General features: G+C 36.0%; 1 protein-coding gene across 4 annotated transcripts in view; it reads left to right on the forward strand.

The window, feature by feature from the left end:
* The window catches only part of LRP1B (LDL receptor related protein 1B), a 2,138,546-nt gene that overhangs the window by 1,906,005 nt on the left and 208,865 nt on the right, over positions 1-23,676 (forward strand). For all 4 annotated transcript variants that reach the window (XM_051849573.3, XM_070071546.2, XM_002712121.6 and 1 more), the window contains exons 63-66: positions 2,498-2,591; positions 9,475-9,591; positions 9,703-9,822; positions 11,520-11,639. In XM_051849573.3, the coding sequence (XP_051705533.3) occupies positions 2,498-2,591; positions 9,475-9,591; positions 9,703-9,822; positions 11,520-11,639 (451 nt within the window). The remainder of the gene's footprint in view (positions 1-2,497; positions 2,592-9,474; positions 9,592-9,702; positions 9,823-11,519; positions 11,640-23,676) is intronic.

The following is a 23,676-nucleotide window of genomic DNA, read 5'->3' on the forward strand; positions in this document are numbered from 1 at the left end:
CTATACAAGTTTCATGTATTTCATAAATACAGATTTAGGAACACAGTGATACTTTCTACCTAATCCTCCCTCCCACTCACACTCCAAACCTTTTTCCTCTTCCTTGTCCTATTCCCAGTCCTAATTTTTACAAAGATCTATTTTCTCTATACTATAATCATAAGTTTAATCAGTTTTAAAGAAAAAGACTTCAACAAATAGCATGAAGAAAAAAATACTGTTCCTAAACAATAGAGACAAGGGCTGTAAACAATCTTCAAATCTCAAAATGCCTATTTAAATGTCCATTTCACTCCAATACATTACCTTTTGCTATGTTAGTATCTTAGTTTTCAGGCATAATCCCTGGAAAAAATTATAATTTAATTTGTTTTTAAGAAAAACGTAAATGATGAACAGCTAACTGAGTCCACTAGAGGTTATCCTTGTAATTTTCTGTTTGATGCCTCCAATTGACCTCTGATTCTTTTCTAATATAATGGGAGGAAAATTTGCCTATCATATATTTCTTACAGAAAAATCAGTTGATAAAAATATAGTTTGCAATGAAACAGATGATTAAATGAAGCAAATAATCCAGATAGTTTGAAATCATATCATTAAGCACCCTGTTGAAAGATGTGCATTTTATTTTACTATTACTGAGTGATTTTGATTTGTTATGATCTAATGATTACCAACAATGACATATCTCTCAAATAGTATTTTTTATAAAAAAATAAATACATAGACTCTACAAATAAGAATTCAACTAAGAGTGAAACATGATCTTAGTATCTGATAAAAATGAAAATCCACTAATCATTTCAAATATTTCATGGAAATCATTTTAGTTAGAAAAAAGTATATTTTAAAATGCCTTTATTTTTAAGTAGAAATTCTTCCTGTTTTAACTACTTCAATTGGTAGATTTGGATTTAACCTTGCAATCATATTAGTAGACATGTATTTGGTAGTTTTTTTATTGCTTCATTTTATGGGTGATAATTACAGTCTATAATTTATTTTATGAAGATATTAGCTTTGGAGAATATTTACCGCGAAGAATGTTTTATATTTATGTTTAGCATTAATCTTTTTAAGTTACTGAATTTAAGTATGAAAAAATGAAGCCCAGGCAAGAAATAGAAGAGATCTTCTGAGAATAAAGTATTGATTACCATGAAAAGTAACATAAGGATATTTTATTCTGGCCTTCTCTCAGCTGAAATTCCTTTTATGTTCTTATTAAGAATGAAATGGAAACTGAAATCATAATGCCACATGCAATTCCAACAGTTGGTATTTATTTAAATCAGACTTACTTAGTGAATTTAAAAAAAAAAAAAAGTCTTAGATCTTTTCCAATCATGATTGGGAAGGTTTTGTAGATACTCAGGAGGTTGAAGCCTCTAACTAATGTGCGTTGATGTACTGTAATGACTGGAAATATTTAATGTTCAGGGCAATTGCTTTCAGAGTTAGCCTCATATCCCCAGACAGTCACTGTCTATAAAGGTAATTTTCCCCCTCTGGTAATTTATGAAAAACCACAACAGACATGACCACGGAAGAAGCAAATATGAGAAAATCTGTTGAAGAGTCAGAACTCCCCTTAGATTCATGCTGCTCAGTTCCATCCCACGTTGCTACTGGAAGAAAAATCCACTCTCATCTGTAAAAATAATAATAATAACAAATCTACCTTAAGTCAACGCCATGATATGCAATCAGGATTGAATAAAACTAGCAATGGATTTTCTCTTACTTGAATACCATAACAGTATTTTAGATAAGCAAACTTTTAGATTGGTAATACATTTTCATTAGAGATCATGAACCTAGGCTGTGTAAAGTACTAAAATAAACGTGACTTCCTATCTACCACTCATGTAGAAATTGCAACACATAATTCAAAAGAAAAATTAATATCTTTAGAAAATTATGAAACTAATGTTTTCCATTCCAGGTGAATATTGAGATATATGCCTTCACTGAAATGCTGTTAAAATAGAGAAAATAATTTTATAGTAGCAAGAGAAATTGACAAAAGTTTATAATTTGTTAGGTTTTAACCATTTAAGGTGACTCTTAAAAGCAGTTGCTTTAGCTGAATGTGCTCTCTGTAGGGACAGTGTGATTTTCTTTAGTTTGTCCTGTGTGAATGTTGTTTCTGTAAAGGGCCAGGTAGTGCGTATTTTCGGCTGTTTCTGACGCAGAGTCTATGTGGCTCTCATTCAGTTCTGCTGCTTTACTGCACTAGTAGCCCTTAGATATCATGTAAATTTGTGTTCTTGTCTATGTGCACAGAAAATGTCAAGAGGTTGTCCCAAACAACGTTCTTTTCTGGAAGATTGTTTTGGCACTTGTACTTTATTCCCTGTCGTGGAATGTTCTAAGGCCATCACGGTTCACATTTGTGGCAAGGAAGTATAGGATACAATGTCCTGACGAATTTTTAAATATCTCTTGATATATGCAATGGGTTCTTCAACACCTTTTTTTTTTTTTTTTTAAGTTTCGTTGCAAAACTGATAAATGCATTCCGTTCTGGTGGAAATGTGACACAGTGGATGACTGCGGCGACGGATCTGATGAACCTGATGACTGCCGTGAGTACATTGGCCAATGTTGGAACTTATAATTTGAAGCTCCCAACATCCCAGACCTGGAAAATTGCAGCTAAATGTGAAGTATTGCCTTCTGATACTTTCCCAAAATTTAAATGGAAAAATTTCATCCACCATTCTTTAAAAATACAATAAAAGTCATTCTAAGATCTTTGGTGTATCTCTAAGAACAATTACAGTTAGAATGATAGAATGACACACCAGCAATTTGTGTCAGTAGTTTTTGCTTTCTTCAAACTTAATTACATGTGGAAAAATACCTTGCTTCTTGTAGTGATCAGTAGAGTTGTAATTGGCATGATTTTGACTTAATGTGTCATCAAATTGGAAGCAAGAGTGGGGAAGTTTTCAGAATGCTGCTCACTGAGTGAAATCAAGGATATAAACAAACATACTTTTTTCTATCAGTATTAAAATCCTGAAAATTCTTCACAAGTCAGATTTTCCAATAGATAGTTAATCTGCTGTTTGGGAATTTAGTATGTTCTTAGCAGATGTTCTACAGTGCCTGGCATCTGACTGTGACTGGTGTGGTTAGGTGTCACTTTTAAAAAAAAAAAAAGAATCATTGGTAAGTTTGATTGTACTGAATGGTCAGAAGATTCTTCCCTGATAGCCTTCTTTAGTTTACTCCATAGGTCACTCCAATATGTTCCTGTCAAGTTGAAGATGCTTGGACTCAATCATGGTAATTCCCTCAACCTTCCAGTAGATGGTTGCCATGATTTGGCCTTGACAATTCAGTTCAGGGTCCTTAGATTTGCACTGAAGGTAGGGTACAATCTTAGTGAAACTTAGCTACTTTTTGGTGGAGAACTTTCCAACATCTAATTATAAAGCTGTTTGAAAGTCAGGTTTTCTAGATAGTTACCTAGCTTCCAGCTCCCTGATCACAGTTGAAGCTGTTTCACTTCCTTCACTTATGTGTTTGAAAGTATGTAATCAGTACAGTGAGAAAGAAAGAAGCTTCAAAAGTTATCGTTCCCTCCTATAATCTTCCTGTATTTGAAGATTTGCTGCTGTTAGGTGTTTTTAAATATAGCTCGTATTTTCACTATGATAGACAATATGTAAAGAGTAATATCTGTATGGGAAAGGTGTAATATTATGCTGGGAAAATTCTTTTCTAGTTTCTAAATTAAAATGAATACCAAGGGAACCAAAATTATTTTGGTGACCTCAATGAGATTTCCTTACCTAAAGGAAGTTACTATTTTCCCTTTAATAAAGTAGTTTTTGGTGTGATAGAGGAAAGAACTAAATACAACTTATTTTGTAGTGTATTGAAATAAGCTAAAGTGAACATGTTAATTTAGCCCTTGGGTTACAACAGTGACCTTTTCTGCTCAGATTCACCGTTCTCTGAGGAAATACCATCGGAATGACCTGCAGCATAGGTCATTAGCTCTGCAACACTTTCCCTTTTAAAATATTCACAGATCCTGAACACTAATTAGAATCTTCACTGAGATTTCATTGTGGAACTCTGGTGACTCAAAAAAGTTAACAATAGATTTGGTGTGATGAGTTTTCACATGCACCCAATTTTAGAAACTATGGTTTTCAAATATTACTTTAATACCTGTTGTGAGACATGTTGATATCTAGAGATGTTTATGATCTGCTAAGTATTAATATCTACATTTAATTTATTTTTGATTAACAAATAGAAATTATATATGTTATACATCATGGTGTTTTTGTATATGTGTACAGTGTAGCCTGGCTAATTATATACATTACTCACATAATTACTTTTTGTTGTGAAAACTTATAAAATTTGCATTCTTATCAATTTTCATGTGTACAAGATATGGTTACTAGCTATAGTCATTGTGTTATACAATAGAATCTTGAATATACTCCCCATGTCTTACTAACATTTTGTGTTCTATGCTCAAGATCTTCCCAATCCCTCTACCCTATAACCTCTGGTAACCACCATTTTACCATGTGTTTCTGAGTTTGACATTTTATATTCCATGTATAGGTGAATTATGCTGTATTTATCTTTCTATGCCTGGATTATTTGGTTTTACAGAAAGATCTTTGGATTCATCTATACTGTAACAAATTAAAATAGTTTTTTATATTCTCTTTATATATATACATATATATGAAACACGTTCTCTTTTTCCATTTGCATATTGATGGACAAGTATATTGATTTCATTTATTGGATATTATGAATAATGCTGTAGGGAATATGGGAATGCAGATAATTTTCTAATGTACTGATTGTGGGATTGCTTGATCATATATGATTTTATTTTCACTTTTTTGAGTAACCTTCATACAGCTATCCATAATGGTTTTAGAAACTTTGATTCCTGCCAGTACTATACAAAACTTTTTCTCCATATCCTCACCAACACTTTACATTCATCTTTTTCATAATATCATTTCTACAATGTGTGAGATAATGTCTTACTGCGGTTTTAATGTGCATTTCTCTGATGCTTAGTTAGTGATGTTCAACATTCCTTTCATATACCTGTTGGGCATTAGGTGTTCTTTTGAGAAATTTCTGTTAAAGTCTATTGCCAATTTTTTGGAGTTTCAAAAAAAATACTAATTTTATTTACTGCTATAAATATTATCAAAGATACAAATGTTTCAGTTCTATGTAGTGTAACAATGGACACAAGCACTGTTCTTGTTTTAAAACGCATTTTTATGTATAGATGGTGAACAAATTTCTTGTATTTCATATATACAGATATACAATGTTTCAGATATATTTTTCATATATATATATTTCAGATATATATTTCAGATATACAGTGTTACTTCCTACCCTACCCTCCCTCTCAGCACTGCTCCTCCCCTTCCTTTCTTATTCTTTTTTTGAAATTTTTTAAAGATTTATTTATTTATTTAAAGGCAGAGGCTGAGAAAGAGAGAGAGAGAGAGAGAATCTTCCATCTGCTCGTTCACTCCCCAGATGGCCGCAACGGCTGGAGATGCACTGATCCGAAGCCAGGAGCTTCTTCTGGGTCTCCCATACGGGTGCTGGGGCCCAAGTCCTTGGGCCATCTTCCACTGCTCTCCCAGGCCATAGCAAAGAGCTGGATCAGAAGTGGAGCAAGGCTAGCGCAGAGTCTCAATAGGCTAATCCTCCACCTGTGGCACCGGCACCCGGGGTTCTAGTCCCGGTCGGGGCGCCGGATTCTGTCCCAGTTGCTCCTCTTCCAGTCCAGCTCTCTGCTGTGGCCCGGGAGTGCAGTGGAGGATGGCCCAAGTGCTTGGGCCCTGCACCTGCATGGGAGACCAGGAGAAGCACCTGGCTCCTGGCTTCAGACCAGTGCAGAGCACCAGCCAGAGTGGCCATTGTAGGGGGTGAACCAATGGAAAAGGAAGACCTTACTGCCTCTCTCTCACTGTCCACTCTGCCTGTCCAAAAAGTGGAGCAGCTGGAACTCGCAGTGGCACCCTTATGGGATTCTGGCACTGCAGGCAGTGGCTTTATCCATTATGCCACAGTGCTGGCCCTTATTTTAATTTTTACAATGACATACTTTCAGTTTATTGTATAATCATAAGATTAATCCACCACTAAGTAAGCAAGCCAAGCTTTTTCTTACTACCGATTTTAGTTCCTTATATATTTAGGATATTAATCCATTGTTGGTTGACTGATTTGCATTTTTTTCTATTTCATATGTAGTGTCTTTATTCTGTTGTTTATTATCTTTGCTGCAAAGATTTTTAGTTTTTTGTATTCTCATTGGTATGTTGTTTTACTACCTATACTTTGGGAATATATCCAAGAAGTCTTCGTGCAGACTATAATTATGCAGCTTTTTCCCAGTTATTTTTTTCATTTTTAATTTTTCTTATTTATTTATTGAAAGACAGAGAGGTAGGGAGTGGTGGTCTTCCATTCACTGGATCATTTCCCAGTTGTTATAGGCATAGGTTATGAGTCTGGACCAGACTGAAACCATGCTTCCAGAACTCAGTCTGGGTCTTCCATGTGGGTAGACTGGATCCAAGTATTTGATCAGAATTTGCTGCTTGCAAGAGTATACATTAGAAGAAAGCTGAATGAGAAGTAGAGTCAGGACACAAAGTCAGAGACCCTGTTGAGAGATGAAAGTGTCCCCAGTGCATTGTAACACTGTGCAAAAAGCCTGACCTCATAATATTGTCTTTTTAAAGGTTGATTTATTTGATTATTTGAAAGGCAGAGTGACAAAAAAAAAGAGAAATCTCTGATTCACTCCCCAAATGACATCAACAGCCAGGTCTGGGACTTACTGAAGCCAAGTGCCAGGGACTCCATTAGGTTTCCCCACATGGAGGGTGGGATCCAAGTACGTAGTACATCATATGCTGCCTTAGATGCATTAGCAGGACACTGGATCAGAAGTTCAGTAGAAGGGACTCCAGTTGGTATTCCGATATGGGATGCTAGAATTGAAGTTAGAGGCTTAAATTACTGTGCCACAATGCCAACACCTAATATTTTTAGTACTCCTACATATCCTTTAGCAAATAACCTATTTATTCTTGATGGCTAACATCTTTGAGTATCAGTAAACATGAGATATCCAATTTGAGTGTCATGGTGAGGTAGAAAATGAAGCTGAGGTATTCTGGTTTCATCTTTGTGTTTCTGTATCATCAAGACTGGTGGAAAGTAAGAGTCACTGTCAGCACCCATAACTTCACCTGAGCCTAATCTCCAGAAACTCACCAAAAGTTGTTATGTAATGGAGTTGAGTGATGCATCAAGAACTCTTTGACAGTGTAAGTCTGTGACTATGCTTTCTGTGACACTGTAAGTCACCAGGGATCATTCTAGAGACAAATATGAAGGTCAGAAAGGCTTCCCAGTTATTCCCAGGTATCCCTATATTAGTTGCATCTCTTTTTATAGCACAGTTACTTGGGTAGTAAAAGGAATATTAAAGGATATCATGTATTAAACAATAAGAAATAGAGGAAATGCTCATGTCTAGGGGGTAAGAAAATTAAGTATGATGCAGTTTAAACTATTACTGTGACTGATTAACAAATCTTATTCATTGGAGGTAAATGATCAACATTTTCAAAATTTCTTTTGTTGTTGTAAAATACATATTGGGTTTTTTAAAGAATCTTTAAATTTTAATCAATGCTGTAATTATGAAAGGATCATCTATTTCCTACTGAAAATTTAAAATGTCACTTATTACTGCTTGATTCACTGGTTTGAACTAATAAAGAACACATTTATTAATCTCAAAGTCAGTGATTAGTAGCACACATTAGGATCATTAGTCAAAAAACAAGTGTTTTACTGCAAGTAACATAATTTGTGAGATGTCAGAGTCAGACCTAGAGTTGAATTTGAAGTCTGCCACTTGAAAATGTTACATTTGGGGTGAAATATTACTATTCATGCAATTTAGTTTCCTCATTTGTAAAATGGTCCCACTCAGGAAGCTAGGATGAGATTAAATCAATAACTGCATCTGAATGCACCTATCTGATGCCTAATCCTTAGGAGATCATCAATAATTTCTACTTTATTATTATTACTTCTTAATATAAACTCAAAGAATACAGCAAAAGGAAATGCCTCATCATGTGGGAATTATTCATTATAATAACATCTAAGGCATGTTAAATTATATACTATTTACAAGACATTTTCTTTATACATAAAAATTATGGGGGCCGGCACTGTGTTGTTCAAGCCCTGGCTTTCAGCACCAGCATCCCATATGGACACCGGTTCGAGTCCTGGCTGCTCTACTTACGATCCAGTTCGCTGCTAACACACTTGGGAAAGTAGCTAAGGATGGCCCAGGTCCTTGGGCCCCTGCACCCACGTGGGAGACCCAGAAGAAGCTCTTGGGTTCAGATTGGCACAGCTCTGTCTGTTGCTCTCATCTGGGGAGTGAACTAGCAGGTGGAAGACTTTCTCTCTGCCTCTGCCACTCTGTAACTCTGCTTTTCAAATAAATAACTAAATATTAATAAAAAGCTATAGGATGGATATCAATAATTATGATTTAAAATGATAGAGGGGTTGGTATTGTGGGACAGCGAGTTAAACCCCCACTTGCAATATGAGCATGCTGTATCAGAGGGCTGATTTGAGTACCAGTTGCTTCAGTTTCAATCCAGTTCCTTGCTGATGTGCCTAGGAAATCAACAGATGATGGCCCAAGTACCTGCACCCCTGCAACCCCACATGGGAGACTCAGATGGAGTTTTGTGAATTGGCTCTGGCCTGGCCAAGCTGTCCATTGTGGCCATTTGGGGAGTTAACCAGAGAATGTATGATCTCTCTATATATTTGTTTCTCTGTTTCTCACTCTCATTTTCTTGCTCTGTGTGCCTCTATCTGATGCTCTGCCTTTCAAATAAATAAATGAACAAAAAAGATAGATATAGGAAGCATTTGCTTTACGTAGTGCTACAGAATATGTATTGAAGACATATGGCACACATAATAGACACAGGACACAGCAAAGTGATCAGGAGAATGATTTTTTGAAACATGATATTGAAATAGCGGTTTTTTATTACAGTAAATTATATTCTGCAACCTAACCTGACAATACCACTTCATTGAGATAGGAGACATTTTTTTTTAAAAAAGATGATTTTTATATTTATATACTGTTAGGTCCTTACCTTACAGTTACTTTCTGAAATATAATCTGGAGGTCATCTGTGTTGCTCATAGATTAGCTGCACATCTGAATCTAAAAGGTTTAAGACATTTGCATTAGATGCAAGACATTCACATTGTGCTCTAGGGAGTGTTTAATGCAATAATATAATAACAGATTGACTGTCAGAACAGCTCTGTTTAGGAAGACGTGCACTGAGATTGCCATTCCAAAACAGTTATTTGTTTTCTTCCCAGCTGAGTTTAAATGTCAGCCAGGCCGATTTCAGTGTGGAACTGGACTCTGCGCACTGCCTGCTTTCATCTGTGATGGAGAGAATGATTGTGGAGACAATTCTGATGAACTCAACTGTGGTAGGTGATTAAATTCCTCACTCAGGAGCATAGAATCCTAATTATGTCTAGGCAGATTTAAATTCAAGCATAGGTCTCAGGTCAGGATTTTTTCTTCTTTCTGTCTTTTAGACACACATGTCTGCTTGTCAGGCCAGTTCAAGTGTACCAAGAACCAAAAATGTATCCCTGTAAACCTCAGGTGCAATGGACAAGATGACTGTGGGGATGAGGAAGATGAAAGGGATTGTCGTAAGTCAAATCAACATGTCCTATTTTTTCTTATTTTTGACTCCCAACTAAAATTGGGTGAAAAATTTTCATCATAGATCCATACAGTTAGAAAAGTAAAGCAGCAATCAAAATCAAGTAATTATAAATAGGTGCCAATTAGGATTATTTGAGGAACATCATAAAAAACAGAGAATAGTGAGTAATGGGTGATTTTTCTTTCAAAGGTACATGGAGACTATACTAAATATTTTTTTTAAGACATGCAGAGTGGACAGTGAGAGAGAGTAAGACAGAGAGAAAGGTCTTCCTTTGCCGTTGGTTCACCCTCCAATGGCCGCCGTGGCCGGCGCGCTGCGGCCGGCGCACCGCGCTGATCCCAAGGCAGGAGCCAGGTGCTTCTCCTGGTCTCCCATGGGGTGCAGGGTCCAAGCACTTGGGCCATCCTCCACTGCACTCCCTGGCCATAGCAGAGAGCTGGCCTGGAAGAGGGGCAAGCGGGACAGAATCCGGCGCCCTGACCGGGACTAGAACCCGGTGTGCCGGAGCCGCTAGGTGGAGGATTAGCCTATTGAGCCGCGGCGCCAGCCATAAATATTCTTTCATTCAATGGACAATACTCATGTATTTACATCATAACTTAAGAGAAGCATAAAAATTAGTTGGTTATTATCCCATCAATTCTTTATTCTTTATCTATCCTAATGTTTTCTATTGACTAATTAGTTACTTGCAATAAAATCCCTTATACTGAAGAGACTTTTTCTTTTTTGCCTCTTTAAAATATTTGTTGAACTTGTAACATGAAATACATAATCTTGGAAAATAACCTATCAAAATTATTTTAATTTAGTATATCATAATAGGCTACTTGAAAGAATAATAGGGAAATATTTTTTATTCTAGTCTACTGGAATTTCCATCTCCCAACAAAACTACAATGACATTAAATAGAAGGCAAAAAAAAAAAAAAACCCAGTTTGTATCATGTGCATACCAGTGTGTAGGCAAGCACACAACAGTGTCTATAGGATAGTATGTTTCACAGTTTTAACAGAACTGCTGTCAACACTTCTGCCTTGCTAAAGTTTTATTTTATTCCTTTAAAAGTTTTATCAGTAAATAATGTGCAGTCATCCAGCAATTTGATTAAGGTAGTACATTCAGAGTAAAGTCAGTGCCTGTTCTTTATGGTTAGCCATTCTAGAAGCTGATCCATTAAGCTGACGACGATTTGTGATGCAGTTTACAGTCTGAGTCTGATGTTCACCACTTCCTTCAAAAACTCAAAAAAACTAGAGATTTTTGATCAATTTTATGCTTCTCATTTTCTTATTCATTTAATGACTTCTGATTTTAGTCTCTTTACCATATTTAAAAATGCTTATGTATAAATTCTTAAATTTGTAGGGAAAAAAATTTGAAAGACCCTGAGTTGTTTATCTTAGGATTATTTTCAAACTATCTAATAGTTTCTTGTAAACTCTGATATTTATCAATTATCATTGCAGAAATACATTTTCCTTACTTATTTTCACTAGGAAGGATATTTAAAGTGTATTTCAGATATTAATGATAATTCTTCACATGTAGAGCCCTATTAATCAAAAAAGAATGCATTTTCAGTGAGCTGTTTTGAACACTTGTGTGTGTCATGACGTTTTATAAGTTTCTGTTCTTTTCCAAAGCCGTATTTTAATAGATGTTTTCCTCTTAAGCTGAAAACAGCTGCTCTCCAGACTATTTCCAGTGTAAAACCACCAAACATTGTATTTCCAAGCTGTGGGTCTGCGATGAGGATCCAGACTGTGCCGATGCATCAGATGAAGCCAACTGTGGTGAGTGGTTGTGACTGTGGATCTTGCCTGCTTGTACTTCTGCAACCACCTGAGTGAAACAGGTTTGCAGGCAATCCTTGCGAATTTGAGGTTTTACATCAGAAAGTTTTGTGTCTGCATTCATAACAAACTTGGGTTAACTGTTTTACAAAAGTATGGAGGGGTAAGATGAATGAAAAAGAAATATGTCTTATTCTAACCCAAAACTAATTATAAAGATCAAAAAAGTGGGATGAGACTGTCATCATATAGTACAGTGTGCTCTTGGTATTAGCATTTAGTAAATAGAAACAAGGCAAAATTGTTTTCATGTTGTTCCAATATTCATTTTTCTGATTAAACAAACAAGATTTATAATTCATTTCATTATTTTTTATTTTTTGAAATAGTGAAAATGGAAAGATAATTAAAACATCTGTTCTGATTAAGCAGATGACACTGATCACTTATTTAGTATTTGTTTCTGAAACAATGTTTTCACTTACAGTGAAATATTTTATTTACCTTAATATCATTTAATTAACACTGCAGAGAAGGGGAATATACTCATTTTGTTTAATTCACTTGATTTTACTTTGAAACTGCCAACAGTGAAATAGAAATGAAGAGGTAGTTGATATGTATAATGCATTTTCTAAATATTTATTAAACATCAATTGGGTTTGTTGACAAACATGCCAACTTGGCATTGTTGGACAAAAAAAGAGTGTAATCTAGAAGTTGATTAGAAAAGACAGTGTTTGTCTGAATTAAACATGGGACTTCCCAGTATCTTAGTCAGAATTGTGTTCACTGCATTTGCTAAATTCCACACACTGCTTTTTTTTAACTTTTACTGGGAAAGGAAACTAATGAAAAAACTGTAGGTGCTCTGAAAACTCCATCTATATGGAGCAACACTCATAAGCTTCATGTATAATCTCTGGCAATAAAAATGTATCTTTAAGTCATTTTCATAATAGCATCCTCCATGTAATTGTTTTGGATCATTATAGCTTACCATAGTATCATAAAACTACCACTTACCCTTTGTGTAATTGATCTTCACAATCAATTCACAATGCCTCAAACTACATTCATCATTGTTTGTCCATAGCAATTATTAAGGACTTTTGCAGGCTAGTTTATGTTACTGGCTAGTTTCCTCTGATGTTTTCTGCTTTTTACTTACCAAAACAAAATAGAATAGTGATATTAACTATAAATAATTTATTGTTTGGTGTGTTATTTCTATATTTTTGCTTCTTCTTTTTCATCACTATGGGTCGATTTTACTGTTTTTGGTATATTATATTGTTCAAACTAATAATTGCCACAATAGCAATGTCTAAAATTTATTTGGTATTAATCATATGGCCCAGAAAATATATTAAATGCTTTACAGCGGCTTCCTCACCTAAACTGCTTATTATCGCTGCTGTATCCCCCACACCAGTTGGGCACAGGAAGATTATATAACATGCCTGAAGTGCCACAGCTAGCAAGTAGTGGACCTGGAACTTGAATCCAGGATTATTCGACACTGAAGACTTTGCACTGAACCTCTGTGGACACAGTATGGATGCCTCTCTTTAATTCAATATAAGGAGAACAATATTAAAATAATTTTGATAATGAGATTATATAGAATTCTCTCAGCCAGAAGCGAATTCCTTCTGAATTCTAGGCCAGCATATATTATTGACACATACATACACACAAATATAATAAGACAGAGTAGTGGTTGCCATTTAATTGTCTCAAATCAGTGTAAAATTTTGCTGCAAGTAGATGTTATTTAATTTAAAGAAACTTTCTTCATCAGACTTTAGTACAGCATTTCACAGTCCTTATGGTTTGAAGGCCACCTTTCCCCTTCACTTTAATAAATATTTGCTCTGTCACATATTTATGCTAATTCTGTTAGCACCTTTTGATGATAACCACTTTTATTCTTTTATTGATGGGAAAGAAAAGCAGCGTATCTTAAAGGTTAATACAATCAACCCTGTCAGAACCTTGTTGCTTGAATCTGTGATATGTTTCTTTGTGGGTAGGATGGTAGTTTGTCTGGAAAAGGGGATATGTTGTCTACAGCCCCACCACTCTGAATGCGCCAGATCTCCTCTGATAGTTCAGCAGTGTCAGGCCTGGTTAATACTTGGATGAGAAAAAAAGAGAATGTTTCACGATTCTGCAAGTCTTATGCTCCCAGGACCTACCCAGATGTACAGAAGACTGGAGTTAAATGTCACTTGAGTGACTAGTCTATTATCTGTTGCAAGACATTAATTTGAAATCCATTTTTTGTAACCTTCCACACTTTCTTCATCCAGTGATAAGTTTAAGGGGAGATTCTCTTAAACTCTTGATGTTCTCCTACTATCTTTATTATAATTCTATATCTGATCTATGTTTATGTCTTTCACTTTATAGCCTTAGCAGTATATTTTGTTCTACTATGACATATCTTAACTTAAAAAAATTGTTTTGCTCTGGTTTGCCTTAAATTTTACAAATATAAACAGTGTTGAGGAGGAGAGAGAAATACTGAATGAAAATAGACATGAATATCTTAATACAAACAAATACACATGAAATATAGAGAATTAAAAATAAGAATGATGGGCAAATATTTTTAAAGCATTCTATATTTAGTCTACTGATAGCATATAAAGTTTTTGTGGCTTTGTTTCCTTTTTTAATAATTTTATTTTAAATATTTTACAGAAATTGTACATATTTATAGTGTAATATGTAATATTTCCTTGCATGTATGCATTTTGTGATAGCCAGTTGATGTAGGCAGGCAGACAGGATAAAATTGATTATGTTTGTGAGCTGGAAGACCATGCCTTCACCATCCTGTGTGATCTCATGCCCCTACCTGACCCCACCCACCTGTATGCCCACCTGCCAATCAGGCTACGTAACCACTCCCCTTTGGGAGTGAATATAAGGGCTAGAGCAGGGCAGATGTGGGCCCTTCCCTTTTTTGTTGCCCCTCTGGTGCATGGCCTTCAGGCCACCCACTCCCTGCTTTCCTACCTGTATGCTTGTTTCACGTGGCTTGCTCCTGGCCTGCTCTCTGTTTGGAATGGACCCAACTTAGCATCTAGACTTCTCTTTCTCCCCTAAATAAAGCCCACAATCTCCTGTGCATTTCTTTCACTGAATAAAATCCTTAAAACTTACCATGTTGTCTGGTCTATTTAAGGCAGTATTCAGAATTCTTTGAATACATAGCAAAAGCCCACAAGGCTTATTAGTATTGAAAAATTATTAATAAGCAGGACGGTCTAGCAGTCAGGGCAAATTTATGTATTCATTTAAGCATTTAATATTTCTTCATAATGAAAACACTCCCAAACCCTGTCTTCTAATTTTAGTAGAAATATATAGAATAAATTAACATTGTTTTTCTTCATCCTACTATAAAATAGAACCTGATAACCTCTTACCTGTATCTAGCTATAACTTAGAACCTGTCAATCTACCTTTCCCAATTCTTCCCTCTTCATTTCACTGTTCAGGTTCTGGTAACAACAAGGATTATATTTTTGACTTTCTATGAGACCACCTATTTCTATTGAATTTATCACTCATAATTTTTGAGGTCTTGAGATTTGAAAATTTAACAACTAGCCTTCATCCTGTGGATAATTGTTATGCTAATCAACAATTTAAGAAGTTTTGAATATATATAATTTAAATATGTTTTAGGAGTTTAAATTTAATAAATTTGTCTTGGTGAGACTTTAGTGTGTTTTAAAATTCAATTAATTATATATTTCCCATCTTATTACATCTTATTTTTGAGATAGCTAAATTTATGCCTTACATTTACATTTAAAATCATGAATCTATTTACGTATATTGATTGATTTAATTTGGAAGAGAGCGAGAGACAGAGAAAGCCACTGGTTCACTCCCTCAAGCTCTGTTAACAGTTGGGGATGGGTTAGTTCAGGGGGAAGTTAGGATCTGGAAACTCCATCCAGACCTCCAACCTGGGAGGAAGAGACTCAAGTACTTGAACCATTACTACTTCCAGGGTGTGCATTAGCAGGAATCTAGAACCGGGAGTGTCAGTGAGACTTGAAAAGAGGGATTCAATATGAGATGTGGGTACTCCAAGTGGTGTCTTGTTATGCCAAATGCTCATATTCTTAAATTTTTTTTAAAAAAAGATTTATTATTTATTTGAAAGAGATACAGACTGAGAGAGAGAAAGAGTTCTTCCACCTGCTGGTTCACACTTGAGAAGGATGCAATGGCCAGCACTAGGCCAACCAGGAGCCAGGAGCTTTATACTGCTTTCCCACATTGGTAGCAGGATCTCAAACACCTGGGCTTCTTTTACATCTTCTACTGCATTAGGAGGGACCTGTATCAGAAGTCGTGCAGTCAGAACATGAACTAGTGCCCATATAGAATGCCAGTGTTGTAGGTGGCAGCTTTACCTGCTATGCCACAATGACAGCTCCCATAAATATCTTTTTTAAAAAAAACAACTTTCAGCTCTATTTCTATGGAACTGAAGAGTTAACTCCATGATACCCATATAAATTATGACAAGATAGTTAACACTTCATTTAGTGAGATGTATTAAGTGAAAAACACTAAGAAATTACATTATATATAAGTATACATATTTATTATGTATATATGAAATACATATTAATTATGTATTTATTATGTATATTAATTGCTACATTCTTATATCTTAAGTAATTAATTGTGTGTGTGTGTGTATATATATATATATATACACACATACAGACACACATGGTGGGGGGAGAGAGAGAGAGAGAGAGAGAGACATGCTTGACTTGTTACAACTTGGCATTGCCTTAATTTGGCCATGATTTAAAGAGGCATTTACCTTTCATGGACATATCTGATCAGTTGAGAGCCTGTGACTGAAGCTTGGCTGCTAGGTTGACTGAGACACAGCCTCTTGCTAAAAAAGATACTGTTAGAGGATTCCATTTGTTTACATACTGATATAGGTTGTGTTTGCTACAGAGAAACAGATACCAAAACAGCTTTAACGCAAACTGAATTCATTTCAACAATTGTTAATAGAGCTTTTAAAATTACTTCTTTGAAGTTTACTTTAAATCCTATTGGATGAAAAAGTTTTATATACTTTTATCAGACTGTAGATGTTGACTGCTCTTGTATGGCTATGCCACTATTTATTACAATATGGGGCAAACATCAGATTTCAATGCTTAACCAAAGTAAATAAATTTACCCAATTGAAATAGCTCCAAGATACTCATTTGGAAACACAACTTCAAATTTTCTACATCTCTGCCTACTGTGTTCTATTTTACTAATTATGGATTTAAGGATTTGACCAACCTCTACTAGATTTATACCTCCCTGCACGCTAATCAGAGTTGACATTTCCTGCAGCTTGAATCTTCCAATATAGTATCAGAATCTGAGTCTTTCCATTATTTTGCTCTCACCATTTTATAGCTGAGACTCCTATTTCCCTGGATTCCTGTAAAACATTGTCTTTCTGTCATTTATTTTTCCTGCTGAGGCTCTCCCAGTCAATTCTGCACTCATGCCCCAACCTTTTAGATGCCATTGTTCTGCTTCCTTTCTGCTGTCTTGCTTTCTACTTTCTTCTCCGGCCTGCCTTCATCTAATCTAATCTTCTATGTTGTCAGAGAAAGTCTCGCCTCCATGTAGCTTCAGGCATCATTGGTTAAATTTGAACAGTGGTTTTTTAAACTGCTGATTGGTTAATTATATTTAATTAATGTGGGGCTAGGGCTTGTGAGAGCAGCTTGTCTCACCATTGCAGTTTTTTTGCTTTCTGTCAGCTGATTTTTCCAACATGAAACTGAACATATTCAAATGATATAGCTGATGAACGTGTGTCCTTATTTTCTCTTTAATGCATGTCTAGAACATTTGAATCAGCTTTACTTAAGGTATAAGAATGTAGCAAACAGATTCTTTAATGTTAAAGCAAGTGCATATTAAAGCATAAAATATTTTAAACATAAAGACATAAGCATCATGCATCATTTTAATACCTATTCTAAGATAACACCTTTAAGATGTTAACATTTGTATAGAAATACCTCTGTCATTTTCCCATCTATTCTTCCAACTGTCCTGAAGTAGTAATATATTATTCACATACATTCATTTTTAAAATTTTAATTCACACTCAATATATGTATGTTAAAGTTAATACTATTTTAAAAGTTAACATAAATGGCATAATAGGTTCTAATTATTTTGAAGCTTAACATTTTCTAGCATTCCAATACATTATTACATAGAATGTAATAATACATTTCCCTATTGATGTTTGTTACTACATGTTGCAATTATGAAACACTTACTAGCAAACCAGGCACCAAATATTTCCTACAACCTGTGGTACAGAAACTGTGAAGTTCATTGACTTCTTATTTATCATCTTAATTATCACCTTGTATGAAAGTTCATCTTAAGCAGGTGTGACAACATTAAGAGGTTGGATTCTGCTAATCCCAGTCAGAGACAGATTAAATCATGTTGAGGGTGGAGAACCTGGAACTGGCCCGAGGAGAGAAGCTCCAATATTGAAGACAATAAATCATGATATTTTAATCTAGTTATTTGTGTATTTATTTTGGAAAGTTGTTGAACTTATACTAGAATGACATGTAGCATATATAATTTCTCCTACTTGAAGATAAGCCATTGGGGAAAGTTCTGAACTCTAAATACACAAAAGATAATGTGCTAAATACTATATCCTCAAAAACAAGGACACATAAGTAACCTGTTTAGTATTTTTAATCAGTGTTCTCTGAGTTTAAATGTATGTTACAAGTTTATATGCAATATTTTAACTAGCAAACCAATTGTCTGAACATCCTCAAGTTCCTCTACTTCCATGTGGCTGTTATGGCTACTTAGGAATGTAGCTGGTATTGCAAATAGATTGTTGCTGGGAAACACTTAAATGTTCTAACATATGGTACCCCATTTTAGCTACTTAGAGGAGTGGCATTGTGTGTGTTCATGGTAGCAGTCAAGAAATGAAAGCAGCCTTTATCCAACATGTTCTCTGGAACTTTGCTGATCTTCACTCAGAACTTCTACCCACACATTCTGTTCTCTGGAATCTGAATCCTGTACTATGGCCTGTGCTGTGGAGGATGAGCATCATCTCTCACTGTCAGAGTGCAGGTTTGGCTCTGTCTCCACGTCTCCAATCCTGGTTTCTTTCAGTTGTGCTGATACAAGAAGCCCCTTGAGCCTAGATCCCCAGAGAAGCACGATAAACTCTGAGAGACCCCCCACGTCTTGTAAGGACTCAGGATTGCCACCTCATGCTTATCTATATAACTGTCACCCACTTTAACGTCACAGAATTGCTCCTAAACTTTATTAGATGTTTTTTCCTGGAAGCACGGCCCCTCCCCAAGATAAGCCCAAGACAGTGTCTTCCCAGTGCTTTTGACCTACCTTGGATCAATCATCATGCTGCCCCGATTGCTTGAGGTCCACAGTATCGAAACTCTCCACACAACTTCCACTCCCTTGTCCTTCTCACCATCTCAGGATCCAAAAAGGGAGATTCTCAACCCTCTCTACCTGTCTTCAAGAAGTTTTTCTAAACCATAGCTTATTCATTGTGGAGATAACACTTGTCTACTCTACTCCCTACTTGGGCAAAACAGATGTGGAACAATAAAATATGTGAGGACTAGAAATGAAAACTATATTGGTTTACTTATTTCCAAGGTTTTTATTTTATACATATTTGATCCCAAATGATTTATAAAATAGCACTTAAAGATATCATATGGATTCATTAACTATCAGAATATAAACATATTGCTTGGTAACTGCCAGGTACATCTTTTAAAAACAATTATGTAGCTGTATATCCCCACTTTTAAAACATGATATCTAAATATTCCATTATCTTTTTTTAATATCCCATTATCTTATTTTTAATGGAATCTTTTACAAATAATTTTAACTTCTGGTATATTTCTAAACTTTTAAAGTAGTTATGTGATTTTTGAAAATTTTGGTAATGTAGGGAAGCATTTTCTATGTGTAGAGAATCTTCTTTAGTTCATTAAGATTTTTATACTATGCTACTACTATTATATCACTACATTTTTTTGATATATGTTTTCTCATCTGTTTTCTTCCCAAAAGTAAATTTTTCTCCTTTTTCTGTCAATGCTATTTGTGTGTGTGTGTGTGTGTGTGTGTATGAAAAAGAGAGAGCAAATGAGTTCAGGAGGGGGAGGAGGAGGTGGGAAAGAGCACAATAGCACCTCTTTTGTGTTGAGATATTTTGCTTTCAATAGAGCCCATGAAGGAAAGCTATCTGTATGAATAAGATGAGGATATTTTCTTCTAGCTTCTATACAAAGAAATGAATTACCTATATGGGAATCATTAAGTATTCTACATGGAATGAACAAATTTAGTCTTTTTATAACTCTCATTCATTGATGTCAGTAATGTTCACTCATTTTCTATCAAAAGGTTGTGCAATTATTTGTTGACATTTTCTTTATTTTAATATCTCTTAACAATAAGTAGAAAGTGGGAAATTTAATTTTTGTTGCACAAACATTAAAAGGAACCTACATGATGAGTCTTGTCAAATATTCTGGACTCTGGGCTGGCGCCGTGGCTTAATAGGCTAATCCTCCACCTGCAGCGCCAGCACACCGGTTTCTAGTCCCGGTCAGGGCGCAGTATTGTGTCCTGGTTGCCCCTCTTCCAGGCCAGCTCTCTGCTGTGGCCCGGGAGTGCAGTGGAGGATGGCCCAGGTGCTTGGGCCCTGCACCCCATGGGAGACCAGGAGAAGCACCTGGCTCCTGGCTTCGGATCAGCACGGTGCGCTGGCCAAGAGCGCGCTGGCCACGGCAGCCATTGGAGGGTGAACCAACGGCAAAGGAAGACCTTTCTCTCTGTCTCTCTCTCTCACTGTTCACTCTGCCTGTCAAAAAAAAAAAAAAAAAGTAAAAGAAAAATATTCTGGACTCTGATTTGATATGTAGTAAAATCTAGATGAGGAAATAACATTTTACCCAATTGATATTTTAATTGAGTTTGTAATGAAAGGAAACTAAATATTTCTGTGAATAAGAAATTTATGTTGATACAATTTAATTGTTTTGAGTCAGAAAGCTAATATTTTGTATTGTTTAAAAGCTTCCTTTGTCATTCATTATGCTTTCCTAATCCTTTGCAAAGTATATTTGGTTGTCTAAGAACACATAACACATACACACATGGACACAAAAAAGTGATTACAGACTCATACTAATATGTGAAAATAGTAAGAATTAGATATCTTACAGAAAAAAAAAGAACAAATAAGAAATATAGAACTTTAAAAATCTCCCACCTCAGACCTATTTTTAGAATATGACCATTTGCTTTAGGTTATACAATTTTGTCACATGAGATTTTGGTCAACTGCTTTTTGGACTGATGATTTCCACAGAGAATATTTTACCATTTCTATTTTCAGGTATTATTCAATTGTGCTCAGTACGATGTTTATGTAATTTGCTATGTGTTAGTGAATGGAAATGCAAAGGTTGACATAATGTATTGCTTTTTTTTATTTTTCCCAACAATCACATGTGGTAATGTATCTTTGTGGAGAAACTATGATGTTCAAAATCACTTTTAAAATATAGATGCTGATATGCCAGAATCAGTATCAGGGTCTATATAATGAAAGTGCTCATTGTGAGCAGCTATACATTTTAAGTTTTAATACTTATATGTAATACTGAAAACAAAAGATCTGTTGCAGAGTTTCTTTTTTTTTTTTAAGATTTATTTATTTGAAAGTCAAAGTTACAGAGAGGCAGAGGCAAAGAAAGAAAAAGGTCTTCCATCCACTGCTTTACTCCTCAGATGGCCACAATGGCTGGAGCTGTGCCAATCCAAAGCAAGGAGCCAGGAGCTTCCTCTGGGTCTCCCATGTGGATGCAGGGGCCCAAGGACTAGAGCCTGCTTTCCCAGGCCACAGTGGAGAGCTAGATAGGAAGTGGAGCAGCCGGGACTTGAACTGGCACCAATATGCGATGCCAGCGCTGCAAACCGGGGCTTTAACACATTGCGCCGCAGCACTGGCCCTTGCAGTTTTAACTGCACCATTTATTAACTGTGTGATCTGTGTATACTGATCAGATATCAAGTAGGCGATATTTTGATGTCCCATCAATCTTTTTTTTTTATTTTTTAAAGATTTTATTTATTTCAGATATAGAGTTACAGAGAGTGAGAATGAGTGACAGGGAGAGAGGTCTTTCTTCCGCTGGTTCACTCCCCAGCCAGGAGTCAGGAGCCTCTTCTGAGTCTTCCACATGGATGCAGGGGCCCAAGCACTTGGGCTTCTGCTGCTGCTTTCCCAGGTCATAGCAGAGAGCTGGATTAGAAGTGGAGCAGCTAGGACTAGAACCAGTGCCCATAAGGGATGCCAGCACCACGGGTGGAGGATTAACCTACTGTACCACAGCGCTGGCCCCTATCATCAATCAGTCTTAAATTTAGTGTCTAGGATGCAAGTCTTCTCAGATTTTTCATGTCATTTAGTCACTGTTTATAGGCTAAGTGGTCATATGAAAACAATGGAAGGGGAGGGAATGTGTTATAGGGTGTAGTTTGAGAAAACTATCACCTTGTGCAGTTACAAGTGTGAGTAAGTTATTGTTTATTCTTATTGTCATTTGAATATTATCCCCTAATTAATATTTCTAATTATTAAAATCTTGATTAGAGCTTATAAAAATGATATCCCCAAAAACAGTCTGTGAGGGATTTTACTTGAAGTAGAATTGCCTACAACGATTGGATCCAGGAGTTGGTCCTATAACATAATTGACTAGGCTTCCCTCCACCTGCAGTGTCAGCATACCATATGGGCAACAGTTCAAGACCTGGCTCTTCCACTTCCAATCCAGCTCCTGCTAATGTGCCTGGGAGAGCAGCAGAAGATGGCTCAAGTACATGGGCCCCTGCACCCACATGAGAGGCCTGGAAGAAACTCCTGGCTCCTGGCTTTGGATCACCCCAGCTCTGGCCATTGTGGTCATTTAGGGAGTGAACCAGTGGATGGAAGATCTCTTTCTCTTTCTTCTCTGTAATTTTGCCTTTCAAATAAATAAATAAAAATGTTAAAAAAAAAAAAAAAAAGAAAAGAAAAATAGGGTTCTGGACGGCGCCGCGGCTCACTAGGCTAATCCTGCACCTGCAGCGCCGGCACACAGGGTTCTAGTCCCGGTCGGGGCGCCGGATTCTGTCCCGCTTGCCCCTCTTCCAGGCCAGCTCTCTGCTGTGGCCAGGGAGTGCAGTGGAGGATGGCCCAAGTGCTTGGACCCTGCACCCCATGGGAGACCAGGAGAAGCACCTGGCTCCTGCCTTAGGATCAGTGCGATGCGCTGGGTGCAGTGCGCAGGCCGCGGCGGCCATTGGAGGGTGAACCAACGGCAAAGGAAGACCTTTCTCTCTGTCTCTCTCTCTCACTGTCCACTCTGCCTGTCAAAAAAAAAAAAAAAAAAAAAAAAAAAAAAAAAAAAGGAAAGGAAAAGAAAAATAGGGGTCAAAGGCCATAGAAATAAAACAGAGAACAGATCTTCCCTGGGACCTGTTTATGATTATAGCACTGCTCTTCCCGATCTTATTTTCTAAATAGAGACAAACTCCTAATATATAAATGCTTCCCATTTGATATTTTAATTGATTTTGACTGATATTGAGGTAAAACTGAAGAAATATAAACTATAAAAATAACTATGTATCTATCATACCTAAATTATGTTTACATATATTTAATCTGAGTTCATCAATGTGTGCACTTCTATAATCATATTTTAATATGCATTTTCTGGTAAATACTATTATCATTTTAAGTAAATGTAGGATCACTTCTTTTAGCTCCTTAAAATCAATTCTTTAGGAATTGAGTATTCCAACAACTAGTTATTAAATGATGAGTAGAGGACCTGTAAAAATTCATTATCAATATTTTGGCAACTTATTTTAAATATAA

This window comes from Oryctolagus cuniculus, chromosome 3 (genome assembly GCF_051225735.1).
Source record: "Oryctolagus cuniculus isolate XC-2025 breed Fujian yellow rabbit chromosome 3, ASM5122573v1, whole genome shotgun sequence".
NCBI lineage: Eukaryota > Metazoa > Chordata > Mammalia > Lagomorpha > Leporidae > Oryctolagus > Oryctolagus cuniculus.